This window comes from Glycine soja, chromosome 3 (genome assembly GCF_004193775.1).
Source record: "Glycine soja cultivar W05 chromosome 3, ASM419377v2, whole genome shotgun sequence".
Taxonomy (NCBI): Eukaryota; Viridiplantae; Streptophyta; class Magnoliopsida; order Fabales; family Fabaceae; genus Glycine; species Glycine soja.
The window spans coordinates 2,325,636-2,353,377 of NC_041004.1; the positions used below are offsets into that span (position 1 = coordinate 2,325,636).

Genomic DNA, 27,742 nt, shown 5'->3' on the forward strand with positions numbered 1-27,742 from the left:
ACCTTAATTTTGTTTTTCATATTTCATTATTATTATTGCTCACACAAATTATTTTAATGAATTGTATGCCCATTGTTTTAACTTTGCTTATTCGTTTCAATTCATTATAATGGAGAATAAGTTTCACATTCATGCTCCTAAAAAAAAAGTTACACATTAATGAATTAAATTCTAAAAAAAGAAAAAATGAGTAAAAAAGTTATGATTTTCATGTCCTTGTTAGAGAGATATGAATCAAAATATTTCTATCACTCAAGTCGAAAGCACATAATCTTATTTTTCCACATATTTAGACAATGAGTGACACAAATTCTAATATATTATTAGAACTCGTATTTAAATGAAGACTAAAATAAAAAAAATAAAGATATATATCAATATTTTTAACTATGTTAATAAAATATTTATTATATATAAAATTTAAAAACAATTAAAAATATAAATTATAAATTTAACATCGTTATTATATTAATTATATTTCATTAATGTAAGTGTTTTGTGAGAGTGTATGCACTACTTATTGTGGTAAAAAAGAGTTGAATTAAAAGCTTATAATTAAACTAAATGATATATAAAAAATAAAAATGTTTCTTTTGACAGAGATGGAAGCATATGAAATAGAACCTCATTGGATCGTGTCTTATTATTACATGTTGTCGTGACACGTATTTTTAACTCATTAAACCCTAGTTGTCTACTTGTCTTGTGGATTTAAGGCACGATCTACAACATTGCCCACTAAACTAATTGATGGCATTAATATTTCTCATTCACTTGCTCACCCACTCACATAAGATAAGAGTTAGAGATATATAGACACACTCATAGTTATTACTTTACCCTAGGGAGACCCTTTAGTAGTAGAATTAGGATATATTTTTCTTTTCTTTTAAGAAAACAAATATCCTTCATTGAAGATAATTTTATTTCATTAAATTAAAATAATTTCACATTGGTTCATGTATGTGTTGTTGGGTAGTACCTAAAATGGATATATGAAAACTATAATTCGATCTTTATTATTATTCTTTATTATGAAAAAAAAAACATGCACACTTATAATCCGAAACTATTCTTTATATTTAATCTAATTATTTATTCATGGTAATGGTTTCTATAATATTGTTGTCAGGTACAAATAACTTGTAATTTTACTTTCTTTTTTATGGGTACCAATTGTGAATAACATTTTTTTTTCCAAATACTTAATAGTTTTATATTCAAAAATAGAATCTAAGATCACCAAGTTAAGTTGAAATAGTCCTGCATTACAAAAATATATAAAACTCATTTTTTTTAAAAATATTTAACATAGTTATATATAAAAAATTAAAAATCTAAGATCACAAATTTCACCGAAACAATTACGATCCTCTACATAATTTTGCTCCGTTTTCATTTTGGTTCATATAATTAAAGCATGCTTAAATTTTGAAATAATGCAACGATCCGTATATAATTTTCTTTAAACAAGGAACAATTTCAGCCAAGAGCCAAGAATCAATCCAAATAATACATTTTTTTATAAAATATTTATTAATGATTAATTTTGATTACTGATTGAATATCTTTTATGGAGTCTCCTTTTTTATTATATTCCCTTTTTCATTTACAAAGTTTAAATTTAAGAACTTATTTAAGTAGATGAAATATAGTAACATTCTATAAATTATAGATACTTTAATAGCAGCATAATTTATATTTAAATAAATTTTGCATCAGTTTTAGTTAAAAAAAAATAATACTTGACACGTTTTCTGTACGTTTTGAATAATAATAATAATAATAATTATGAAATGAAAATGCTTCAAAATTAAAACTCGGTAACTCTAACTCACCATCACAAACAGAAAAACGCTTCCATTTGAATTTCAGCAACTGAAGAAGCTCTTACTCACTGCAATGGCTTACCGAAACGGCGTCGCTCTGGCTCAGAGGGGAAGTGCCGTTAAGTTCGAACGCCCAAACCATCTCAGAACAACGGCGTCGCCTAAGCCCCGCCTCCCTCACTCGCCGGGATCCGCCGTCCGCCGCTCCCCCGCCGCCGCCAGAAGCGGAGACGGAGGTTAGTTAGTTAGTTAGAAGCAAGCTAATTAGTTATTTAGACTTCCTTCATTTCACACAGAGAAAGAGAGAGGTCGAGGGAGAAGAAGCAATGTAGCTATAATAAATAGAACGGTTTCAACTAAGAAGATAAGTTGCAGTGGAGAACGACTGCGAGTTTTGTTTCTGCTTTTGTCGTTTTTCGTTGGTGTTTTTATTTTTCTGCGGAGAATGTATTTCGTGCTTCCATTTCGTATCTCTTTCTGACGATGATTCGCTATTCGTGTTATGCTGTGTTAGTAGGTTTGGTATGAAGTAACGCAATTACGCGAATAGTAGTGATCAGGTATAGTTATTGATGGATAATGTGTTGTTGTGATTATTTGTTATTCAGTGATTTGAATTTTGAAGTGTTGTTGCTTCAACATTTGGATCGCATTAGAAAAAAAGGGAAAATGGAGGTTAAATGTTAAAATTACTGAGGCTTTGGAACTCTATATCGGTATCTCGGTATCTAGATTAGGCTTTTTCATGCAAATTGTGTAATTAAATTCAAATTCAGATCTTAATTATATTACTGGTATCTTTATTTTATGGAAAGTAGGCCTTGGTGTAGCGTTATAGATGAATGCTTTGTAATCAAAGATGAATTTGTATTATATCGTGTTTATGAGAATTTGATGTTTTGGTCGTTAGGATTGGAGAAGCACATCGTGTAGTTGAGAACCCATTCTAAAAGCCAGGGTGGTATAAGAGGGTTCAGACTTTGTATAGTTAAGAGTATTATGTTTTGCATATATCATATATGTCATTAATAAGTTTTATAATATTATTTTTTACATTAGGCACACTCTTAAGAGTTTATGAGTGGAGTTTATCGACTCTCCACAAGTTTATGTAGAGTCATATACTCTTGAATTTGACTACCTTAGTTCTTATAGTTTACATTTACTTCAAAAGCCAATTACTGTAATTTGCAGAGAATGTGACTATTCTAATTGTTCTCTATTCTGCTGTTTTCTTGGCTATGGCACTGGCAGTATTGTTACTTGTTTTCTTATCAATTATCATGCTTATGTATACTATAGTGCCTGGAAGAGTTCGAGTGGCTGTAAGGTTGAGACCTCGAAATACTGAAGAAATGGTGGCTGATGCTGATTTTGCCGACTGGGTTGAATTACAGCCAGAGGTGCATTTTGGTCATCTGTTTGTGAATTCTGCATTTTAATTTAATTACTGCATTTTAAGGTTTCACCCTTATTTTTGTTAAATCTCATTCAGCTTAAAAGACTGAAACTTCGGAGAAACAATTGGGATTCAGATACTTATGAGTTTGATGAAGTGCTTACTGAATTTGCATCACAAAAGCGTGTTTATGAAGTTGTAGCCAAGCCAGTAATTGAGGTCTGTTGTAACAATGCATTTCCTGATTGGCCTTTTCTTAGCCAACAGACTTTGTTTACTTTAATTTATGATTTGATTAGCAAATGATAATATTCCTATTGTGGAAGATCCAAAAACTGGTGATGTGTCTTTGTCTGGAGCTACTCTAGTGGAAATCAAGGATCAGCCAAGTTTCTTGGAGTTGCTTAGAGTAGGGGAAACTCATCGAATTGCTGCCAACACAAAGTTGAATACTGAATCTTCTCGTAGTCACGCTATTCTGATGGTGAAATAATGAACTGTGTATTGTTTACGTTTTAATTACTCTTACCTGTCTTGAACCAAGATATCAAATTAAGCTTCTTCTTTTTCATTTAATAAAAATAATATCCTATCTTGATGAAATTATCTAGTCTCACAGGTACATGTTAAGAGATCTGTTGTGGACAGTGAAGATGTTGTTTATACTGAAAATAATGATGTCTCTCACTTGACTAAACCTTCAAAACCACTTGTTCAAAAGAGCAAGTTGGTTGTGGTAGATTTGGCAGGATCAGAGCGTATCCATAAGGTATATACTGAAACTGAACTTAAGATTTGTGTGTGTGTGCACTTGTGCACACAAATATGCATGCATGTTATTATTATTATTGAACTTTGCCTCTAATTTTATTTTTTTCCCACCTGGAAGTGAAGGGTACATGCTAGAGGAAGCTAAATCTATCAATCTTTCACTTATTGCACTGGGAAAATGTATTAATGCTCTAGCAGAAAACAATTCTCATGTTCCATTTTGTGATTCAAAGCTTACTAGATTGCTCAGAGATTCATTTGGAGGTAAGAAACTTTAATCAATTTGTCAGATATCATGCTATTAGCCTTTTGTACTTTAGCATGATGTGATGAAATACAATAATAAGATGTGATTTATGGTTTAGGAAACTAGTTTCTGCATTCTTATATAATAATGTTTACAATATCATTCTCTGAGTCTCTATGCATTCCTTGTTATTCTTCTTCTGGGATGTTTTTGATGTTTACTGAAACATGTAGTGGTTTTGGTTATGTCATTCTATATTTGTGTTTTATGTTTTCCAATCATTCACAGGAACAGCAAGGACTTCATTAATTGTTACTATTGGCCCATCTCCACGCCATCGAGGAGAGACTTCTAGTACCATATTGTTTGGCCAAAGGGTCAGTTTTGTTTACCATGAATTTCTGTATTTGATGTATAATTCCTATTCATACAATATGCTAGTTATAAAACCATTACTGAGCTTCTACCTAACACCTGAAGTTTTTTGAAGAGTTGGTTGCAGTTGTTGATTTGGTATCAAATCCTCTATGACCAAGTGTTAATATACTCTAGCCAGCATCTTAATTTGCATCTGTCTACTGTCTAGTTAATTTACCCCTAACAATTTGAAGTATCTTAGTTAATTCATTTTGTAACATTTTTTGTTTGACTTGTCTTGTCTCTTCTGATATTTTCCCTATTATGTCTCATTATTATGATTATGAATTTATGATTACTAATTCAAATGAAGCTTTGTTGAGAATTGATATAGTTGACTTTGCAATTTGCATGAAAGATTGATTGTGTATTTATGTCTCAGGCTATGAAAGTTGAGAATATGCTGAAAATAAAGGAGGAGTTTGATTATGAAAGTTTGTCTTGGAGGCATGAGGTATAATTAGACAACCTTATTGCAGAAAATGAAAGGCAGCAGAAGACTTTTGAGGAAGAAGTTGAAAGAATAAATTTGGAGGTGAGGTTGAGAGGAAATTTGCAGATGCATTAGAGGTTTGCTGTATTTTCTATAGAAAAGTAGCACTATTTTGAGCACACCACTGTTTTTAAAATATAATATTCTAGTTTTGAGATGTTTTATAAATTTTATCAACATGCTGTATAGATGATCTTTGCAATTGTTGTCAAATTACGGTCTTCTTCTAGCCTTCTGGGCTGTGAACAGGAGCTAAAACAGCAGTTCTGAGGTTATATGGAAATTAAAACAGTATGTACATATGTTAGGGTTTTTGGAATATTAAGTTGGGAATTTAATTGGAAGTTAAACTAGAAAGATGGAGATAGATAGAAGGTTCTTTGACATTAAGACCTAGGAAACACATTATCAAAGCCACTGGTTTGCAATGTGGGTGTGGTCACAACCAAGTTCCAAATTACAAAAATTGCATTTTGTATGGTTCAAAAACACCCCCAACTACATTGTACTTCTGGGGCAGTGACTATACATGGTGGACTCCTTTACTTTGTATTCTTTAGGGAATCTAAGAGTCTGGTAGTTCTTATGACTTTATTTGTTTATTTTTTAACATCGTCTTTCATTGTTGCATAATGTCTCATATTAAGTTGTTTCCTGCAGAAAGAGAGATTGAATTACCAGATTTTTTTATTTTTTTTTTTGCTCAGCAAAAAACTTTTCTGAAAGGGGGTTCTCTGACTGTGTTTTTTTATTACTGGTAGATATTGAGACATTGTTATATGGGACCATTTTTCAGGATCCATCAGTCTCTTCTTCACAGTGCACTTGTTATTGTGAAAATTTTGTTTCTGAAGATAAAGTATTTACCTGTCTTGTTATTTTGTGTTGAAGACCAACTTTACTAAAAATGTTGTTTGGTATAGTAAATCCCGTTAACAGTTTTGTATCTCTATTATGTTCTCTCATACAAGAGCCTTTTTGGCTTGAAGGCCAATAATCAATTATCCCAAAAGTTTGAGTTATTAGGTAGAATTTGCAAATGAACGGTTTATCCATTGATTTCTTTTTAACTACTCTTACTCCATAAGCATTTTGCTTTCTTTTTTTTCTCTTTCCCCAGTTCGTTGATTATTTCAGCTAAGTAGAATGTCTTAAAAATATCAGTTGTGACTATTTTGATGCACTCTTTGAAGAAACACACCAAATTTTAGGTTGCAATTTGGCAAATTTGCACTTTTTACTACCCTGCATTCTAGTGAAGCATAACATGTAAAGCTGTTTTTCGAATGTGAGGCAAGCAGTAGACATACCTTGGAGTTAATTCTTTTCCAATCCATGCTAATGCATTTTCAGTTTTCTAAAATCAAATTCCATAAAGTCAGTCTGATTGCATTTAGGTTGTGGTAATATATTAGTATAGTAGTTTTTCAGTTTTATGGTTACTTATTTTTAGATAAAGTACACAATTCCTTAAAAGATGAGAATTTAATTGTTTCACCCTGCTTGAGTGCTTGTATCTGTCAAAATCTACATCTTTCCCTCCTATTTTATGATTTCCCTACCTGCTTGCCCTTGTGTTTGCTTCAATCTTCATGGGGTGTTCTGAAAGGTTGTGCCTTCATTTGTATATTTTACATTGGAGGTTATGATCTTCATATTTCAATTACTGGATATCAATTGTTCAACATTTTATTTGTGTTCTTGGTCCAAATAAAATATTGATGAAGTTGAGATCCCAGGGAGGTATCAAGGCTTTACTAGGAGTTGTAAGATGTGATCAACCTGATGTTCTTTCACAAGTTGCACGAGGAATTGCCAACTTCGCCAAATGCGAGTCTCGAGCTTCTAGTCAAGGTTTGCTTTCTTGTCAATATTTATTGCCAATGGTGCAAATTTTACTGAAAATGGACATAGTTGTAGCTTGCCAGCTGCAAGGCCATTGACTTACTTTAAGATTATATTTATGTTTCCAATTTCTAAACAAGTCACTGCCATCAATTTCCCCCACTCTGCTGCTTCTCATTTTTGGCATTGTCATATTTCTAGCACCAAAGAGAAATTAATGGTATAATGTTTTTTAATTGTATCCTGTTAATATATGTTACATCCACAGGGATAAAAAGTGGTACATCATTTTTGATAGAAGACGGTGCACTTCCATGGATAGTACAGAATGCTAACAATGAAGCTGCAGCAATCAGGCGTCACATTGAACTTGCACTCTTCCACATGGCTCAACAAGGTAATTGGACTCCTTGGCATGCTTTTTTAGTTTTTTCAGAAACAATTATATTGTTGCAAAAACTCAAAGAATTAGGTTAAAAAAATTGCAGAAGTGAATGCAAAAGACATGATCAGTGGAGGTGCCCTTTGGGAGCTTGTCCGGATTTCAAGGGATTGTATGCGAGAGGACATAAGGAATCTTGGTCGTCGAACTCTCACTTCTATCCCGCCATTCAAATCTGAATTCCGGCGATTACATATAGACGTATAGTATATATAGACTGTTGATGACAGGTCTTTCCTGGGATTGTTCATATTTTGTTCTTGTTCCACTGATGGTGAAACTGATCTACTGATGCTACAAAAACCTTCTGAATGAAGAAGCATTTGGTGAGTAGTTGTATACCTTGCAAGTTTTGGGTAAGAGAAGCAGGGTTTGGTTGGTACTTCTCGTGGTTTCTTGTCATCACTGACCTAGAATGTCGTATATGTAAATAGAGGGAGAGAGATGTTGAAGATATGTTATGATCAGTCATACATGGTGTAATCAAACTCTGATTGCCCGAAATGACATGGAGCTACCAATATTGTAATTGACTTGTGCAAGTAATTAAAGTCCTTATTATTTTTTTTGGTAATCGCCAAAAAGTGTTGTCTCATGGGAAAAGTTTATTTTCAAAGAGCTAGATTTTTTTTTCTCATTAAATTTGTGATATTTTGATAAGTGGGAGTAAAATGAACAAAAAAAAAAAAATAGAGTCAAAATTTGCAATAAAATAATAAATTGGGTATAAAATAGGCAATTAAGCTTATATTTAATAAATACACTATTGTTAAGCAGTCAATTTTAATTATAGTATATTACTTATGCCATTTATTAAATATAGCATATTATTAATTTGAATAAATTTAATACATGTTTTAATACATAATTATTTTAAAATTTTAATTTTTTTGTCTTTTATAATTTGACTACATTTTATGTTTGATAAATACTATGTTTAATGTTATTGGAAAGTCAAAAATACTTATAATGCATTAATTATGTTATTCATTAAATAAGGTGTATTTGTTATATTAACATAAAATATAGTTATTATAAATATTGTTGTAATACCTATATAAACATTCATTTTTAGTACTGTTTAAGAGAAATAGTTGATATAACATTTTAAAATAGAAAATTTTAAATATGTATTAATATATTATTTATAAATTGAAAGTATATAATATTATAATAATTTACTTCTTAATTATAAACTTAATAATTTGACTACATATTATATTTATTAAAATTAGTATTTAATGTTATTGGAAATCAATTTTACTTATAATATTTAAATACAAATATTTATTTATTTAATAAACATAGTATATGTTTTTTCCTAAATGTGTGAATTTTTCAATGATGTTATTTATATTAAAAATATTATTAAATGAAATTTAATTTTTACAGAATTTATAATATCTTAATATATACTTTTGTATATTTAACTTGAGTCATTAATACATAATTTGTTCGATAGACATAGAATTAATAAAAAAGGATATTATAAGTCTATGATTACAATATAAATTTAAAACTGTTTTATTCCATCGCTACATAAACATTAAATTCTACTATAAAAATAAAATACCATAGTAATACTAAAAATGTAACTTAAACAGAGTGTGTTATCTAATTATAGTGTCAAGTATAATATTAATTTTTCTAATAATTACTGTCAATTAATTATAAACATTTTTTATATAATTTTTAAAATAATTATTACAAAATTTAACATTTTTTTTAATATTCTTTAACACTTATTAATTATATTCGTCCCATTTCATATCCAAATCTATATATACTAGAGCTTGAAGTTGAACTAAGCCAAAAAAACCATAAGATAACAACAGTTAATCTGGTATTTACAAGTTGTTGGTGATGATTTTGATGAATACTAATCCAACTAGCTAGCTATCAAAGTTTCTGCCACATTTGTAAAGGCTGCTACTGATTTGAGTATAGGTCTGAATCTAGTTTGATTGATCTTAGTCCATCAGCAATGAAAGAATATTAGATGAAATATTTCAGATATAAACAGAAACTTTTCTTCACTTTCAAATTTCGATCAATTGCATGCATATATGATACCTTTTTTTAACAACCACCACACGCCTATTAAGGCGTGCTAAAGGGCAAGGCTTAAAACAACGCCAAATGGATGGAGTTACTGTTCATACTCTGAAAAAAAAAAAAAAGAGAACTAGATTCCTTCATTCATTTTCCCCCCCTCTTTTTCTCACGTGTTTCTCTTTGTGTCTCATAGGATCATATTTTAAAATCTTCATGCTTACTTCTCTCTCTTTATGTGAGGACTTCTTCAACTAGTTGACACTGTAAAAAGTCTGCTAATCGTTGTACCAATTAGGTGGCATTTTACAAGAAATTGATGTTGAGTATAGAAAAGATGTCGTGTTCCTGTTCTAGGAATTGCCATTCTTTAACCCTAACCTGGACAGTGAATGCATTTGTGGTGGTCTGGGTTCTGGTAGTGGCCTTTGGGTTTCAAGGGTAGGCCACATTGACAAATTTCTTAAACATTCAAAAAGTACCCAAATGCAACTTCAACACAACAAGAGAGTATACCTTTAACTCAACACTTCGAACTACAATGGGACCCTCGAGGCACAATGACAGTTGTCGCGCAATGTAGTAGACAAGCTGCCGCCGACACAGTGGTGGACAGCGGGTGGTACAGTGGTAGAAATAGCCGGCAAGGTTTCTCGAGGCACAATGGCGGGATAGAGAAATGGACAGTTTCAAGAGACAGGGATTTCGAGTGAGAGGAGGGTTTCAAGTGGCTCCTAGGATTGAGAAATAGGAGGTCTTATTTTAGAAATCAACATCAATTTTTTTAAAATCAATGTTATGTAAAGATGCATAACATTGGTTCGATGTTAATAGAGAGATTTTAACATCAATTTTTAAAAAATTGATATTATTAATGCTTATATAATATCGATTTTTTAAAAGTTGATGTTAAAATTATCTTATTAATACGATAACATTTTTTAATGTCACCACATATTTTATAACATCGATTTTTATTATAATTGATGTTAAAAGAATGATGTTAAAAAGCCTATTTTTTAATAGTGATTCTTGTAACTTAATTCCATTATAAGTAATTCATGTAATTATTTTTATCAAGTGTGTTAATTTAGTGCACCATCAAAGTTTAGCTAGCTTTGAATTTCACTAAATATTACATAATTACATTGGACTAGATAGAACAGTACCAATATATTAAAGAAAAAGATTAATGATTATAAACTCTTTTTAATATTCTATTTAAAACACACTTTTTCTTGTATTTTGATGAAATTCATATGGATCTCACTAAATATGTAAGAGTATGTTAAAACTAGTCCAATTTCTTTTGTTTGGAAGTACAATACAAATTTTTCCTTCAAATTTTTATGTTATTGTTTAACTATTTTTTTTAATCGTAGTGTTTAACAACTTATAATAAACGTAAAACTAGTCGATCCTTTTCAATTGCCTTCAAATTGAAGAAATATCATACCGTGCGAACTGAGCTTGGAAGTACAATACAAGATGCTCATATCCAAAATCTTCAACGTAGTCACATTATTTTAGTTTACACGATGTGTCTGAAACTTGTCTCTTCTCGCTTATTTTTTTGTACCATTTGCTTGGACATATACTTATCATATTCGTTTCCTATTCAAGAGGAAGAGATACAATGAACCTCGTATACCAAAACAACTAAGGATAAGCACGACATTTATCCACATCTCTCTTCCTTTTGAATATATTTCTAATTAATTAGCTCCCGTAAAATAAATTAACAAATTTAAAATCATTGTTTCTAATCCCTTATTAGCTGCCATTCATTTTAAGACAAACTAGTGTTTGGCTCGTGCCGGCGTTCGGGCTTATACTCCTGTTTAAACAATACCAACACATATGCAAAATTTAATAACGATGTTTATTTGAATGATAATAATGTTGACATATGTTTAGAAAAAGTAACAAAAGATGTAGGACTTGTAAGTATAACAATTTGGTAAGTATACCTGTTTATAAGTTTACAAATACTTCTTTGTATACCACATTAATGGTAGTATTTTTTATAATGTGTTGTTTATCATGAATAAGAATACGTAGTCCTTTTTTTACTTTGCACTCGTGAAAGTGCAACATATAGTTGGCCATGACAAAAAACGGGGTTTGGCAAATACAATTCAACATGTGCCAAGGATTGTCCTTGAGACTTATTAATAGTCATTGCAAATGAAACGATGAATGGAAACTGTCTTCTGATTAATTTAAATGGTCATGGAGAATCGGAAGGAGACATATTCATTCTTGGTATGCATGTCTTATAACCTACATTGGGTCCGGTTATTACCTCTGCTTCAACTACATTGGTTCCAAGTTTGCACAATAAAGAGAGATAAATAAATATATACATCAATATTCACCTGAAAAGTAGACATTTAAAATCAATATACTTTAGTGGAGGTGATATAATAACAAACATCTAACAATTGTCTTTGGTTATGTGATATTGCAACATAAAGAAACCGTTTATAGTAATATTTGAGATTTTTTAAATGTTAAATATTACTAACATTTAAGAATATATAAAAAAATTAACGTGTATATTTAAGCAAATAACAAATAACCATATAGCCTAGTAATATGGTTCAGATTACAAAAATGAAACTTTGTCTGATCAGACTGGTTAATGGAATTGCAATTCAAAGTACTATGACAGACATATAATATATTCACAAAGAAACAATTATAAAAAAAATATATGAGAAGTCTCATGACGTCAACCTGAAAAGTAGTTATGTTTGTCTCATGCGTCATCCATATTTATTGCTGATCATATAATGATCATCTTTTTCACTTTTCATGATAATCTTTTGCACCTCAGCAAACATTTAGTCTATTAATCTATATATATACTCTAATAATGTATGAGAGGTCTCATGACGTCAACCTGAAAAGTAGTAATGTTTGTCCCATGCGTCATCCATATTTATTGCTGGTCATATAATGATCATCTTTTTCACTTCCCATGATAATATTTTGCACCTCAGCAAACATTTAGTCTATTAATCCATATATATACTCTAATAATGTATGAGAGGTCTCATGGTGTCAACCTAAAAAGTAGTAATGTTTGTCCCATGCGTCATTCATATTTATTATTGGTCATATAATGATCATCTTTTTCATTTTCCATAATAATCTTTTGCACCTCAGCAAACATTTAGTCTATTAATTCATATATATACTCTAATAATGTACTTAGTATATTAAGCACTAACCTTTTACCGTTTCGGTGCGTCATTCATATTTTTTACTAATCAGTATAATGATAATCTTTTTTACTTCAAGTGCTAGAAGAAATATCATGAATATGATTATATATTTATTGCGAGGCTATTACAATTCCCGTAATCGTTAATATTTATTTTCTTTATTAGAGGCTATGTAAAAAAATATTTGAAAAATTAAAAAGATAAACATAAAAAATACGAAAGTCAATAAATCTTGTAATAACATATACCATAAGCGAAAAAATCATAAATCTTAATAACATATTACTTTATAATATGTACCACCACAATTAAATTATTCTTAGTAATGTATATTTATTTTATTAAATAATAAATATTTTCACACAAAGAAAAATGTTTAAAAATACTTACAGTTACTATTAATAAAAATAAAAATAATGGAGATCTCAGCGTATTCATGAACAGATACAATGATGGAGAAGTTTTATGAACATATATAATGAACAAAAATGAAAGCATGTCAAAATAGTACAACACCCGAGTATAAAAACTTAAAACTCCTCGAATATTGTTCAATAGTTGGGGAGGTGAACAACTATAATGAATAGTTAATAATGTATTTAGTATATTAAGCGCTAGGCTTTTACTGTGCATAATCCATATTTAGTGTTGATCACTATATCACAATGATAATTTTTTTTTTCACTTCCCGTGCTAGACTTTTATTATTTATTATGAATATAATGATAATATTTTCACTTCCCGTGCTAGACTTTTATTATGAAAATATTGTTGTATATTTATCAATAGTGTTAAAATTTATTATGGAATGACTAAAAATTTAGTTTATTTGGATAATAATAATGTTTAAGTATTGGCAGAAAAAAACAACTAAGCCAGTGTAGATTATTATCGAATGGAATATTTAAAATTAATTGTTAAGTACCTACTAATTAGGAATAAATCATCAACTAAATTATGATTATTTTCATATCCTAGCAGAATATGGTTATTAATTTAAAAATTATGATTATTATTATATCCTAACATAATATTTAAAATTGATTGTTAAGTATCTATTAATTTGAAATGAAAATTAATAAAAATAAGAATAAAATATGCTTATTAATTAAACGTCAATAAATTGATAATGATTACGGCAAAAAAATACAAAAATGAAACTGTTTTAATAATATATTAAAATTGATACTGTAATATTTAAAATTGATTGTTAAGTACCTATTAATTTAAAATGAAAATTAACAAAAAATACAAATAAAATATGTTTTATTAATTAAACGTTAATAAAATATGTAACGTTTAATATTTAAAAGGAAAGTTTTCTCTTCTATAAAAGATACATATAATTTAGAAAAAAAAAATAGAATTTGTTGGATATATGATTACACTTCATCTTTACATAGAAATTTATCTGTATTTTTATAATTATTAAAATTTGTTTACTGCAAACACTATAAACTTATTTAAATAAACTTATTTAATTATCAAATTGTATTAATATACAATTGTATCTAAAATAATATAACCCATTTTTATTATTATTATAATAAATTATTATATATGATTGTTATTATAAATTATTATCATTAATTATAAATGTTAAACCACGGTCTAAAAGGCTTTATTTTTGTCACAATATTAGTCTAATCATTTTTATTATTATAATAATATATTATTATAAATTATTATTATTAATTATTGTATCACAATGATAATTTTTTTCACTTTGCGTGCTAGACTTTTATTATGAAAATGTTATTGTATATTTATCAATAGTGTTCAAGTGGCTCGTAGGATTGATAAATAGGAGGTCTTATTTTAGAACATCGGCATCAATCTTTTAAAAATCGATGTTGTGTAAGCACGTATAACATCGGTTCGATGTTAATAGAGGGATCTCAACATCAATTTTTAAAAAATCGATATTATTAATGCTTATACAACATCAATTTTTAAAAGTTGATGTTGAAATTATTTTATTAATATTAATTTTTAAAAAATCGATGATAACAATGACATTTTTTAACATCGATTTTTATCACAATTGATGTTATTAGAATGATGTTAAAAAGCCTATTTTTTAATAGTGACTCTTGTGTCTTGATTCCGTTATAAATAATTCGTGTAATTATTTTTATCAAGTGTGTTAATTTAGTGCACCATCAAAGTTTAGCTAGCTTTGAATTTCACTAAATATTACATAAGTACATTGGACTAGATAGAACAGTACCAATATATTAAAGAGAAAGGTTAATGATTATAAACTCTTTTTAATATTCTATTTAAAACACACTTTTTCTTGTATTTTGATGAAATTCATATGGATCTCACTAAATATGTAAGAGTATGTTAAAACTAGTCCAATTTCTTTTGTTTGGAAGTACAATACAAATTTTTCCTTCAAATTTTTATGTTATTGTTTAACTATTTTTTTTTTAATCGTAGTGTTTAACAACTTATAATAAACGTAAAACTAGTCGATCCTTTTCAATTGCCTTCAAATTATTGAAGAAATATCATACCGTGCGAACTGAGCTTGGAAGTACAATACAAGATGCTCATATCCAAAATCTTCAACGTAGCCACATTATTTTAGTTTACACGATGTGTCTGAAACTTGTCTCTTCTCACTTATTTTTTGTACCATTCGCTTGGACATATACTTATCATATTCGTTTCCTATTCAAGAGGAAGAGATACAATGAATCTCGTATACCAAAACAACTAAGGATAAGCACGACATTTATCCACATCTCTCTTCCTTTTGAATATATTTCTAATTAATTAGCTCCCGTAAACTAAATTAACAAATTTGAAATCATTGTTTCTAATCCCTTATTAGCTGGCATTCATTTTAAGACAAATAAATATAATATATTTTAGGACACAATTTTTAAAAACGTTGTGTGCTGACATGGCATATGATTACAAGGTGTCACCTGAGTGTTAGTTACTTAACTTTCCATTAGATATATAAATAGTTAATCTATATATGTGATAGTAGAAACCAAATGTACTGATTTTAAATTTTAGGGAAATGAAATATTAAAAAAAAAACATTTCCAAGGAGTACTAAAATCAAAATTTGTTCATTTTACAATGACTACGTTTTTTCTTTCTCATTCCTTCTTTCTTGAACTTTGATTGTTTCGTAAATTTTATCGACAAACTTTTATTTTTATAAATTTTACCATCTAACTATTTAATTTTTGCAAATTTTATCATTCCATTAATCTTATGTTTAATGTCTAAAGGAAAATGATGAACCATGCATGAGTTGGAGCCTCGATGCCACGTCGGAATACTGAAAATTATAAATTATAATTGTTTTGTTTTATAAAAATAATAAAACAAAAAAATAATAAAAACAATGAAAAATATAATTCAAAAAACTGAAAATTATAAATTTTAATTATTTTTTTATAAAAAATAATAAAAAACAATGAAAAATATAATTTAAAAAACTGAAATCTTAAATTATAATTATTTTGTTTTATAAACCTGGAAATGTGCGTCTATATTTGGAACAAAAACATTTACACTAATAAATTGGACGACATATAAGTTGGAATAATTCATTGACAAATACTTGGGCGCCAAGTTATTCACAGGACATCATTATTACGTTAGACATTGAACAGAAGATTAGTGAAATGGAAAACTTAGTAAAAATGAAATAGTTGAATAGTAAAATTTACAAAAATAAAAGCTCGATGAAATGTACAATTAAGTCTTAATTATTTATCAAAGTTATTAACATTAATATTTTTTTACAAATGCAATAAAGTATATATTTATTTGTTTCTATTTATTATTTTTATAACAATAATTCATTCTGACTCGTTAAAAAAATACATGCACTTATTTAAAAATAGAAAAAATAAATGTATAATGTAATTACGATTTAAACTTATTTATAAATTTTATTATCATGTATTCTTTATTTTATGCATTTTATTGTAAAATCATTATGTAATATTTTTTTAACCTATATTAATGGTAAAATATATATATCATAAGTAGAAAAAAATATAAAATTTATTAAGTGAAACATTTGTAGAAAACATTATTTTGTTAATAATTTTTATAAACAGCTAAAAAATTTAATCAAGTAATCTAATTGATTGATTATAATTAATTAATTGATTATATATTAAAGTTATCGTGTTTATTAAGATATTACATCCGGTGTCAATAGATCCTATCTATCTATCATTTAGCATTATAACAATGGTTTGATGCATGGGAAGGAGCTCCTTAGAAATCCAAGCTATTTGAATTCAAATTGTATAAATTAGAATTATTCATTGTTATAACTAAGAATGTCTCTAATCCAACAATTAGAGGGATCACTCCCTTCCAGCTAAAGAACAAGTGGACTTTGCCTTTAGTAACAAATAATTTTCCATATACATAACTAATAATCAAGCCCTAATAAACATGCTAAGTTATCTAATCATTTATTAGATATGTTCAACTTTGTTGGCTTCATATATTCTTATTCAAGATTAACTGATCCCATAGCTCATATTACATATGAAATTATATATCTTAAGTTCTTTAAGAGATATAGATTTATCTTTTTTAAAATTAATGACAATTAAATAACTATTTTTAGGCATCGATGAGAAAAACAATAGTTAATTTTCAATACATTAATGATTTATAATATTAATTATGCGCGCGCCTTTGTATGTAATTTTAAACGTAGATTTACAGAATAAAAAAAATCGTAGATTTTATCTTCAACGACTAAGATTACTTATTTTATCTTCTAAGATAAGTTTGTCTAATTTGAATAAGCCAGGTTTGATATGGATTTATGATGCTACTAAAATTTTATTGATGATTTTATATGAATTTAACAAAAAACTGAACCTGAAGATATTTATAGTTTTGCGAATGCAATATAAATGGTTAGTAATAAATAACATTAACAGACAACATTTCAGTAAAACAAAAAACAAAAAACAATAACAGACAACATAACAATCCTCAGGAAGTCAGTTTTATTAATTTTTCACTTCAAAGTTCTTTTTCTCCTAATCATCCAATTTATTTTTTCCTCCTAGACCTCTAATTTGATAAATTTATTTTTCACCTTTCACACTGTCTCGAAGAACAGGCTAATATCTCTGGTCTATCCAATATAACATGAATACCATCCACAATTTTTATCATAATTTAAAGGAAAAGAACACTACACAAAGGTTGTGAAATTGGTATAGATGATGTTAATGGAGTTGGAAAATGTAGGCTTTGATCTACGTATTAAATGACGAAGGGTTTATCATCAACATAATGAATTTCCCAGCAAACAAGTTGGTGAAAAAATATATTGATTATATATAATGGAATATAATTATCTTATAAATTGTATATTATTATAATGTAGTTCCAACTTCCAGGTGATGCTCATGATGAAGCAGAAAGGTATAATCATCTAATCTAAAGCACAGTAGTCATGGTCCACCAATATGAACATTACAGACCTAAAAACATGTATAAAAGTTATTAAGTATCAAATTATGAAAGATAAAGAACTAAAGCTACGTGCTAGTATTTATTCCAGGGGTTTTGATGCTCTAAGCTAGCTACACGTGAAGTGATAATTAACTAGCTCTTGGCCAAAAAAAAAAACCCAAGGAAAAAGAAAAGAAAAGAAACATAGTCTATGAAATTCTACTACACAAGAGCAGTTTCTGATTCTCAATGAGAGGACTCTAATTAAAGTTCTGATAAAATTCAAGATTATTCGGTTTCTTTTCTTTAGCGTAAGACCCGTATATAGTTTCAATAAAAAAAAAATGATGTTGAATTCAGTGTATTTAATTACAGGTATACGTTTTATCATGAGTCATAGGATGTGTATGTTGAAGAAGAGTAATATTTTATATCCTTCCACAATATTATACTAATCTTCCTAATACTATATAAAAAAAAATAGTGAATCAAAAAATAAATAAACTTAATATTTTAAATAAAATAAAATAACAACAACGTTTCCCTCACTGAATAAAAAAGCAATAGTAAAATGATATTATAAGAAAAGTAAGATTCATCCATGCATCGAAGAAGAAGAAATAATATCACAAGTCCAAGCATGTATATATTACTGCATGTTGTTCATATGATGGAAGAACTATATGAATAGTAACTGTGACAGTGTGTCCAAAATGGCTCCCTTAACACAAGAAATGCTCTATGTAGACTTTTTCAGGCAGTGTTCATTCATTATTGAGAATTATCTTTGGGAAGTGCCGATCTATAGAAAAAACTACTGAGCTAGAGGAACTGGACAAGGCTAAGAATAGAATCCAAGGAAAAGATGGATATTAATAAATTAATTACAAAGCACATGTTGGCATTGGTGGAATATCAGTGTAAAGATGCAGAGAGAGAGAGAGAGAGCTAGCTAGGGTTTCAAGGAGCATCTATTCCATAGTCAATACAAAACTCTGAGTTTATTTATCTCTCTCTTTCCTCTTACTTGTCCTTCAATATACTATATATTATATTATATAATATTAGAGATATAAGGTTGATCATAATTAAGAAAATGTAAAAGAAAAAATGATTAATTCGAATCTTCTTATTAACTGATATTTTTAATAAAATTAATAAACTAATATTTTTTATAAAAAATATAGTATAATATTACTTAGTATAACTTACCTCAAACTTTTGATTTTACTTGCACCCCTTTTGTTTCTCTAGTGCCAATGGCACTTTAGGGAGAGTCTTTAACCTCTTACTAGCTCTTTGAGGTCTGTTTGTTCCGGTTGTTACCTCGAAAAGGAACCTTTTTTTTCTTCTTCCCAGAGGCAGCGCACGTGTGACCCAACACCCAATGCTCTCATCTCTGCCACCATAATACTAGTAAACCCTAATCACACACAGAGACAGACAAAAAATAGTGAAGCCCATAACCCCCCACCATTCTCCTTGTTCCTAGAAATGCATGAATTTTACTGTCCAACATCTGTTACTTTGTAAGAGTTATCAACTAAATAATAAAATAATCTAAACATTTAATTAACTTTCAGCGATAAAACCGGGGTGGTCTTCTAGTATGATGCTTAAAATAAGGAGAGAAAAATGTTGTTCATGAGACATGGCAGTAATGATGGTGCTAATTTTGAGAATGTGGGTGTGGAAAGAGTGGGAGTTTGGATGTAATGATGGGTGTTAGTAGAAGAGAAAGTAGATGAGAGTGAGTGGTAATGATGGTTGAGTTAGTGTGTTCTAAGTACAAGAGGGCTAATTATTGTGTCCAAGACTTTTTTTTTCTTGAATAAATAGATAAAATTTAGAGCAAGTTCATGTATTATATTATTACAGTATGTTTTAAATTTATTGTGGGGTTGTTTTTTTATGTTTTAGATCTTGTTTTACAATTAAAATCTAGGTTCGGAGTCCTAGAAAAACCACTCCACACACAGCAAAAAGGCACAAATGAAAAAAATAAATTGAAAAGAGAAAAAAAAAAGAAAACAGAAAACCGTTCTCTTTTCCTACCTTCTGCAAAGATTGACTGATAAATTATCAGACAAGGTAATGGAATTGCAGCAAAAACATGGAGAGAGAGAGAGAGAGGGCACATGCTATAGCTGCTGCTGCTTCGTCTTGAAGCAACTATATATGTTCGAACGAGAATTTAGATATGGAATAATCATCAAAAACCCCACCGAAAATTCATGAATTTATACACCCTTCTTAAGACTGATTAAAGGCTTCAAATTAAGAGTAAACGAAATTATAATTAAGCAAGAAGGAGAATGAACAGTGATGATAATAAGAGAAAGTCGAAATTAAAAAAAAAAAAAGACAAACAAAAATAAAATAAGAAAAAGAAGAAAACAAAGATAACCGAGAAAAAAACCATGAAAGTAAAACACTTTGTTAAAAGGGAGGGCGAGCACTGCCACCCCAATAACCCTCAGCCGGTAATTGAATTGAATTGAGAAGATTCTGAGGCACTCCATGGAAAAGAGAAGAACTATTTGGATCTCCCACAAGCTGTTGTTGTTGCTGTTGCGGCTGCGATTGTGATTGTTGCTGAGTCCCCGGGATTCCCGGGGACCCTAATCCTTCGGTGCCATGATATGGCACCGGAGTTTCCTCTTCCTCTAAGGGTAGTCTCTCATAAGCAGCATTACCAAATGAAGCAGCCATGATGACCACAGGGCCTGAAGCCACAAGGGGTCCCACCACACTTCCACCTACTACCTGTCCCTGTCCGCCAGCCAGATATATGGCTAGTCCTGACGCCGCTGGCGGAGCCGGCGGCGGCAGGAATGAACCGGACAGGGACAGAATCTCGAACCTTCCGTGAAGGGTCACGACGGCACTTGGCGAGGCCGGCTGTCGGAGTGTGACGTTGGTGACGGTGCCACTTCCGCTGAGCAGGCAGATGCCACGCTGCCGCCGCCTCGCGAAGGCGGTGACGCTCTCCATGATGTCACAGCCGTTGGTGATTTCCATGACATGGGATCGGAGGGCGTTGGCACTGTCTCTTGTGATGATAATGGGTGGTTTGGGCTTGTTTTTGGACCCTGCGGGTCTTCCTCTTGGTCTTCTCCCCATGTCACTTCCTCCTCCATCTTCTGACCCGGGTTCCTTGCCCTCCCCGCCGCCGTGTGGGGGCGTGGTGGCCCCGCCTCCGCCACCGACGTTCTCATCGCGATCTCGCTTCTGGCCGCGGCCATTGCCGGCTTCGTCCTCGGTGTTTTGGTTGTTGTGGTGGGGCTGGAATTGATGGTGAGGGTGTAAGTGAAGATCTCTAGTTAGAAAAGGTGGAGGGAGAGGACGTCCTTGTGCTGCAACAGGATCCATTTATCACAACCCTAGATTTTGAGGCCTTGAACAATTAACACCCACAAGCCAAAAATAAAAAAAAGTCCAAGCTAATTGAAAGGGTAATAGATGAGATCTAGATGGTTTTGGTTTGGTTACTTTGAGGTATTGGGAGCATGCTACTTAGTACTTACCTTCAACATAAAAGGAAAGAGAGAAGAAGGGAATTAATTAATTAAGGTCTTTTGCAAAACCCCACCAAAAATTTGAGCTGAACAAAGCACCATTTGGTGATGATGATCTCTATGAGTGAAGGGGTTTGGTTAATTTGATGATTGGCATCTGAAGCTAAGCTACCTTTATGGGAGTAAGGGAGAGGTAGTTCAGGGTTTGGAGGGAATAAGGTAATAAAGAGTTCTAAGAAAGGGAGAAGGAGGGGAAGAGAAACGAGTTGTGTTGGGTTAATATTGGAGATGGTGTTGGTATTTTATTTTATTTTCTTTATTTTTTTTTTTTTTTGGCTTTTTAGTTTTTTGCTTTTGTGCAAATCCCATTTGGGTTTATTACAGCGTTGTTGGGTTAGGGTTAGGGTTAGGAAGAAGGAATCGGATCGATGATCGATGAGGGTTTGATATTGGTAAAAAAGACAGTGTGCGCATGGGCGGTGTGTGGGCCCCACACTTCTCTATGAGGGCCCCATTTATTCAAGACTACCATGCTTTGCTTCCGCTCAATGTCTCTCTCTCTCTCTCTCTCTTAACCCAAGTTGTGTGTTTGTGTCATTGTGTGTGTACGTGTAAGAAGTAAGAGCACTTCTTTGTATACCCAAAAAGCCTGCAAAATAAGAACACATTGTGTCCTTCACTAATTGGCCAAAAAACCTTACTCCACATATCCTTAATCTTGCTGTGATATCTCTCTGAGCACCTTCACTTTCAGCCAGCCACCTCTCTCACTCTCATCACTATGCCTTTGGAACTCATTATTGCTTCCTCTGATGGTTCCCAGAATCGGTATACTTCAAAGTTCAGCCATATCCCGTGCTTATAAACTTTCTTCTTACATAATATAAATATCATTGTAACCTTCCTCTCATTAAAATTTATCAGTTTTTTTTTTTATAAAAAAAAGTTGTAGTAACTGTTTCTTCTTTCTATGACTCTACTTCCGAGTAAGATTGAAATTCAAACAAAATTTATAATCTATTAGTATATGTATCAACTACTAGTACACACATATTCATATATGGGCATTTTTTTTGGCAAACATCACATCAATCTTGTAAATAAAAACTCCTTTTTTAGGTATGTGATAAAACTAAATATCTAATACTCAAATTCGATCAAAAGACTAAGTTGAAATTTCACGTTTATTAATATACACGATGAATAATTCAATTTAATATGAGCAATTTAAATAAATATATATTTTACATGTAAAATCTTACATACATAATTTATTTTTTGTATGACTCAGTATTTTATACTGTGAATCAATTATATATTATTGTTAAGATAATTTTCAAAATAATTATTAAAAAATTAATAAGTTTATTATATAAAATAATTTATAAATGAATGATAATATATAATTCTTTTATTTATTAGTACATATATATAGATATTAAAAATTTGGTACAATATGCACAGATTTTCATTGTTGTTAGATTTTCAATAAAACTAATAAAATGATATTAAAAAGTTTATAATCATTGATCCCGAATAAAAAAAACCCCTGTACTAGGAATTTCAAATGATTTCTAGAAGTACGACCTTGATATATTCTTCTTGTTAAACTTTATGTATTTTTAATCATGAAATAATAAAAAGAGTTGATTCATGATAATATAACAGTTAATACTATCATCAACTACAAAAAAAAATGTGACGAAATTAGTTATGATAAGATTTCTCTCCAGAGTTTAGTTTATTTCTTTTTGGATATCGCAACCAAATATCTTATACTTAAAGGAGTCACAGTAATTCTAAATACACACACTCACCAGCAGAAAATATCTAAATATATAGAACGAATATATATATGACTTTTGGAGCTGCATGTTTTATTAAAATGAATATTTCTTCTGTTCAGGAAAATTATTCGTACCAACCAACAAGAGAATATACACTTCAATTTCTCATTTGACAGTTTATAGCCCACTGCAATGTTTGGAAAACTAAGAAGGTCAATGAAAACCGTTTATTCAATTAATAGATTGGAAAAACTGATATATAAAAACACATTTTTACCGTGCCAATGGCATGACTTAAATACTTAATTTAAAATTTATGACTTTCATTACCAATATATATATATATATATATATATATTACTTTTATTTTAAAAATAGAGGGAGTTTTCCTTTGCCTTAAACTTATTTTTATATTAAATTTTTGTATATTAAAAAATGCTTAGTGGGTAATACATGCAGTGAATGCATAAATAATTTTTATACTGTTAATTGTTATAATAATTATTTCAAAAATCATTTTTAACATGATTTTTAATTAGATAAGAATTACACTGACAACATAAAAATTAAACGTGTTAAAAAAATTTCTTTTTATAAAAAAAAAGGGTAATCAGCTTGATCAAATCCCGATTGGGTTGTTATATATTTTAAATGAATTTTAAACTAATTGACCCGAGACTTATTCCAGTGTCATGTTTCATTTAACGTCAGCTAATTTAACCCCAAGTATCTGTTCAATCAATTTGATTTTGATTTTTGATTATACTAATTTAATAGAACCAACAATATTTTTAATTCCTAAAAATTATATATAGAAGCCTTGTTTGTAGAGGGAAAATTATATATGAAAATATGTACCGAGTACTGACGGTATAAAAAAAATATTATCATTTAATCACAAGATTTTTTATATATATATATATATAATAAATTTGTTAACTTAATAATAAGAATTTAATAGTTTATACTAATAAAATTATTTTTTTTATAATTAATACATTAAAAGTCATATAAATATATATTCTAAATTAATTGATAATGTAATATGTACTCATCAAACTCAAATTATATTTAATATATTCCTCTAAAAGATAATAAGATAATTAAATTATGTTAGTCTTTCCTCTATCTATAGATAGATCGGAAGAGAGGAAGCATGTCAAGTGAAACTTTTTATTATTGTGAGAAATGAAAATCAATATATATATATATATATATATATATATATATATATATATATATATATATATATATATATATATATATATATATATATAAACCATTGAATCATATTTAAATATTAAAGATTAAAAAGTAAATAATTTTTTTTATTAAATTGTTAACGTGATCACTTACTAACTTTTAATTTTGAAAATTTATTTATCTGAATATATATAACTCATATTTATAATTTGTATTGCTCACAATGACCAACTCATATAACCTTATACGTTTATAGTAACTTCTTTGTCGTCGGTCGGTTAATTTTTTTTTATTTCTTTCGTCTCATAATAAGTCTCATCATAATTATCATATAAAAAAATTACAATAATTGTTATTATAGTTTCTAATAATATTAATTATTTTTTAAACGAAAATGTTTTTTTACTTATATTCTTTATAATATTAATAACAAATAATAAATCCTAAAAATAAATTAACGATGATAAAATTAATTTTATATAATTGTATCTTTTGCCTTTTATTTATTATTTTTCTTAATTTATGTAAAATAAAAATAGGACAACAATTATTGCGTCACATAGAAAGTTTAATACTTCTTTCGTTTCAAGAAAAAGTCAGTCCTAAATTGTTTTACCCATTTGTAGACAAATCGAAAATGGTTTTTTAACTTCAATCCAACATGAAAAACTTATAAAAAAAAAACTCATTTTCATAGTGAAAGAAAACAATAATTTTATATCATTATTAATTTATTTGTAAATTTTATTGTTCATTATTAATATTATAAGAAAAATAAATAAATAATAATTAATATTACATTAAAAATTAAAATAATAAGTATTTTCAAATAATTATTTTTATAAGAGAATTATAATTCAACGAAAAGAATAATATTATGCAATGAAGTAAAAGTAAAAACAAGCGAAAGTGTTTGGGAGAGAGACATGTGGGGTCATGGGAAATTGAAGAAGGGACCCACCACAGCATTTAAGGTGAGGAGAGTCAGGAACTGTGTTTAACTCTCAAGAGAGCGACCATTGTTTTTTAGCAATTCTCTCTCTTTCCTTCCCATGTGGATTCGATCTTTCTAGGTTTGTGGGCTCCATTTCCTTACGTGTCCTTTCCCCACCCTCTAGCTCTATCTCATTTTTTCTTTTATAATTAAGCTACGTCATTTGATGGTAAGAATTTGCTTTTTTTTTATATAAAAAAAATGATCTAAATATTTATGAACATGTGAAAAAAATAAATTATGAACATAAAATGAGTTTTTTCCTTAAAATTTACGAAAATATTATTTTCTTTCTAATGTGAAAGTTATTATCATCATGCACCTATCACACACTTTAGGTTTCTAGTATCAATTAGACCAAGTAACTCACTTTTACTTAAAATTAATTTGATTGACTTTTATTTTTTAAATTTTAGTTTAAGTCTAGTTTATTTAATTAGTTTAGCTTAATTAAAAAATTATATTTTGCTTCTTATAAATATCTTTCTTTGAGTATAATTCTTTTGAACCATTAAGATATTAAATATGAATATTTTTTTATGTAGTAAAAAATATGAACATTTATTTATTTCTAGAAGAATTTTAATCTATTTTCAACAATAAAAATTTAGTGTTACTTTTAGGGTTAAATTAATTTTTTGGTTCTCTAATTTATTATTTAGGCTCAATTTTATCATAAAATATTTTGGGATTTAATTTGATCCTCTAATCTTTAAAATCAATTCAATTTGATTTTTTAATTTTTTTTTTAATTCAGTTCTTTTATTTTTAAAATTGATTCATTTTTTCTTAAAAATGTATATTTTATGATGATTTTGAATTAACACAAAGTATGATTTCTTATAATTTAGATCAAAAGATCAAATTAAATTAATTTAAAAAATTAAAAAACTAAATTGAACCCAAAAAAATTATTCACTGAAAAACTAATTTAACCTCACTTTTAGATAAATTTGCAACTGTTTTCCATTGCTTTATTGCAATTCATGTTGTAAAAAAACTTTTGCTACATCGATTGATTATACATATAGTTTGATGTAAAAATAAAATATGGTTAAGGCTTGAAGGCGTCATGCCATTCAGGATGACTCTTTTCGCTGCAGGACTTGATAATTTGTTTTTTTTTTATTAAAAAAAAACTACCTAGTTTAATGAAAAATGTCAAAGTTTTGAATGAATAATTGTTGACCATGTGTATATTAGTATTTTGTGCTTTTTAGTGTTGAGCGTGTAAATTAACGTATATGAGGTTGTAATCACTACTTTGCTATTCATATTAGTCATACTCATCACCTCTAGCAAAATAATTAACCTTCTATATAATTTCATTCCCAATCATAAAAATTTGTATATTTATTTTCTGCTTTCTTTTTGTATAACTTAATTATTATATGCATTGACAATGAATGCATCCTTAGACAGCCTAGTGAATAAGGATGGGATAGAGGGATCAGCCCCACCTGATGATAGACGCGGATGTCAGGTGCCGTTGGATGTTGCCCCCACGTTATGATGTTCACACGCAAGCTTCCAACTTATCGCACGTGCATGCATTATATCAAAAGGGAGAGTAAAAAACACTGCTTACATGTTGAAGGGTAGTTTAGGAAAATAAATTGTGGTAATTAGTCACGTACAAGTGTTTGCATATAGTGGAATGATGGTATTAAATTGCGATTAGTAGTATTATTATATATGAAAAATTGTGGCCAAAACCATGCTAGTTAAAATCAGGAGATTTTATTTAAGAAAAACATGTTAAAAGTAGTGTAATTCAAATGTAATTGTTCAATTTTGTTAAGATTGTGAAATGCATTAGAGGTTAGCCATAATAGTTGGTTGTTAATTAATTATGGTTAAGTCTTACTTAGTGTATAAATAGCATGTAAACCCTTACAATAGGGTGGGTGATCAATTTTTCAGGCATTAATAAAATTTCCATTCAAAAGCTATTATTCTCTGCTATTCACTCTCTTTTCTCTGTTATTCACTCTCTTTCTCCCTTGTTCAATCTTTTTCAAGATACCACCAATAAATCTTAATCCTTTTCAA

At 29.1% G+C, this 27,742-nt stretch overlaps 1 protein-coding gene and 1 pseudogene across 1 annotated transcript; one reads left to right on the forward strand and one right to left on the reverse strand.

Annotated features, from left to right (window-relative positions):
- Positions 1-1,828: 1,828 nt before the first annotated feature.
- LOC114405849 lies at positions 1,829-8,017 on the forward strand (annotated as a pseudogene).
- Positions 8,018-20,465: 12,448 nt separating this feature from the next.
- LOC114405850 (AT-hook motif nuclear-localized protein 22-like) lies at positions 20,466-22,123 on the reverse strand. The gene has a single exon (XM_028368361.1). The coding sequence runs from the start codon at positions 21,558-21,560 to the stop codon at positions 20,628-20,630; it is 933 nt and encodes a 310-aa protein (XP_028224162.1). The 5' UTR covers positions 21,561-22,123; the 3' UTR covers positions 20,466-20,627.
- Between the last annotated feature and the right edge of the window lie 5,619 nt (positions 22,124-27,742).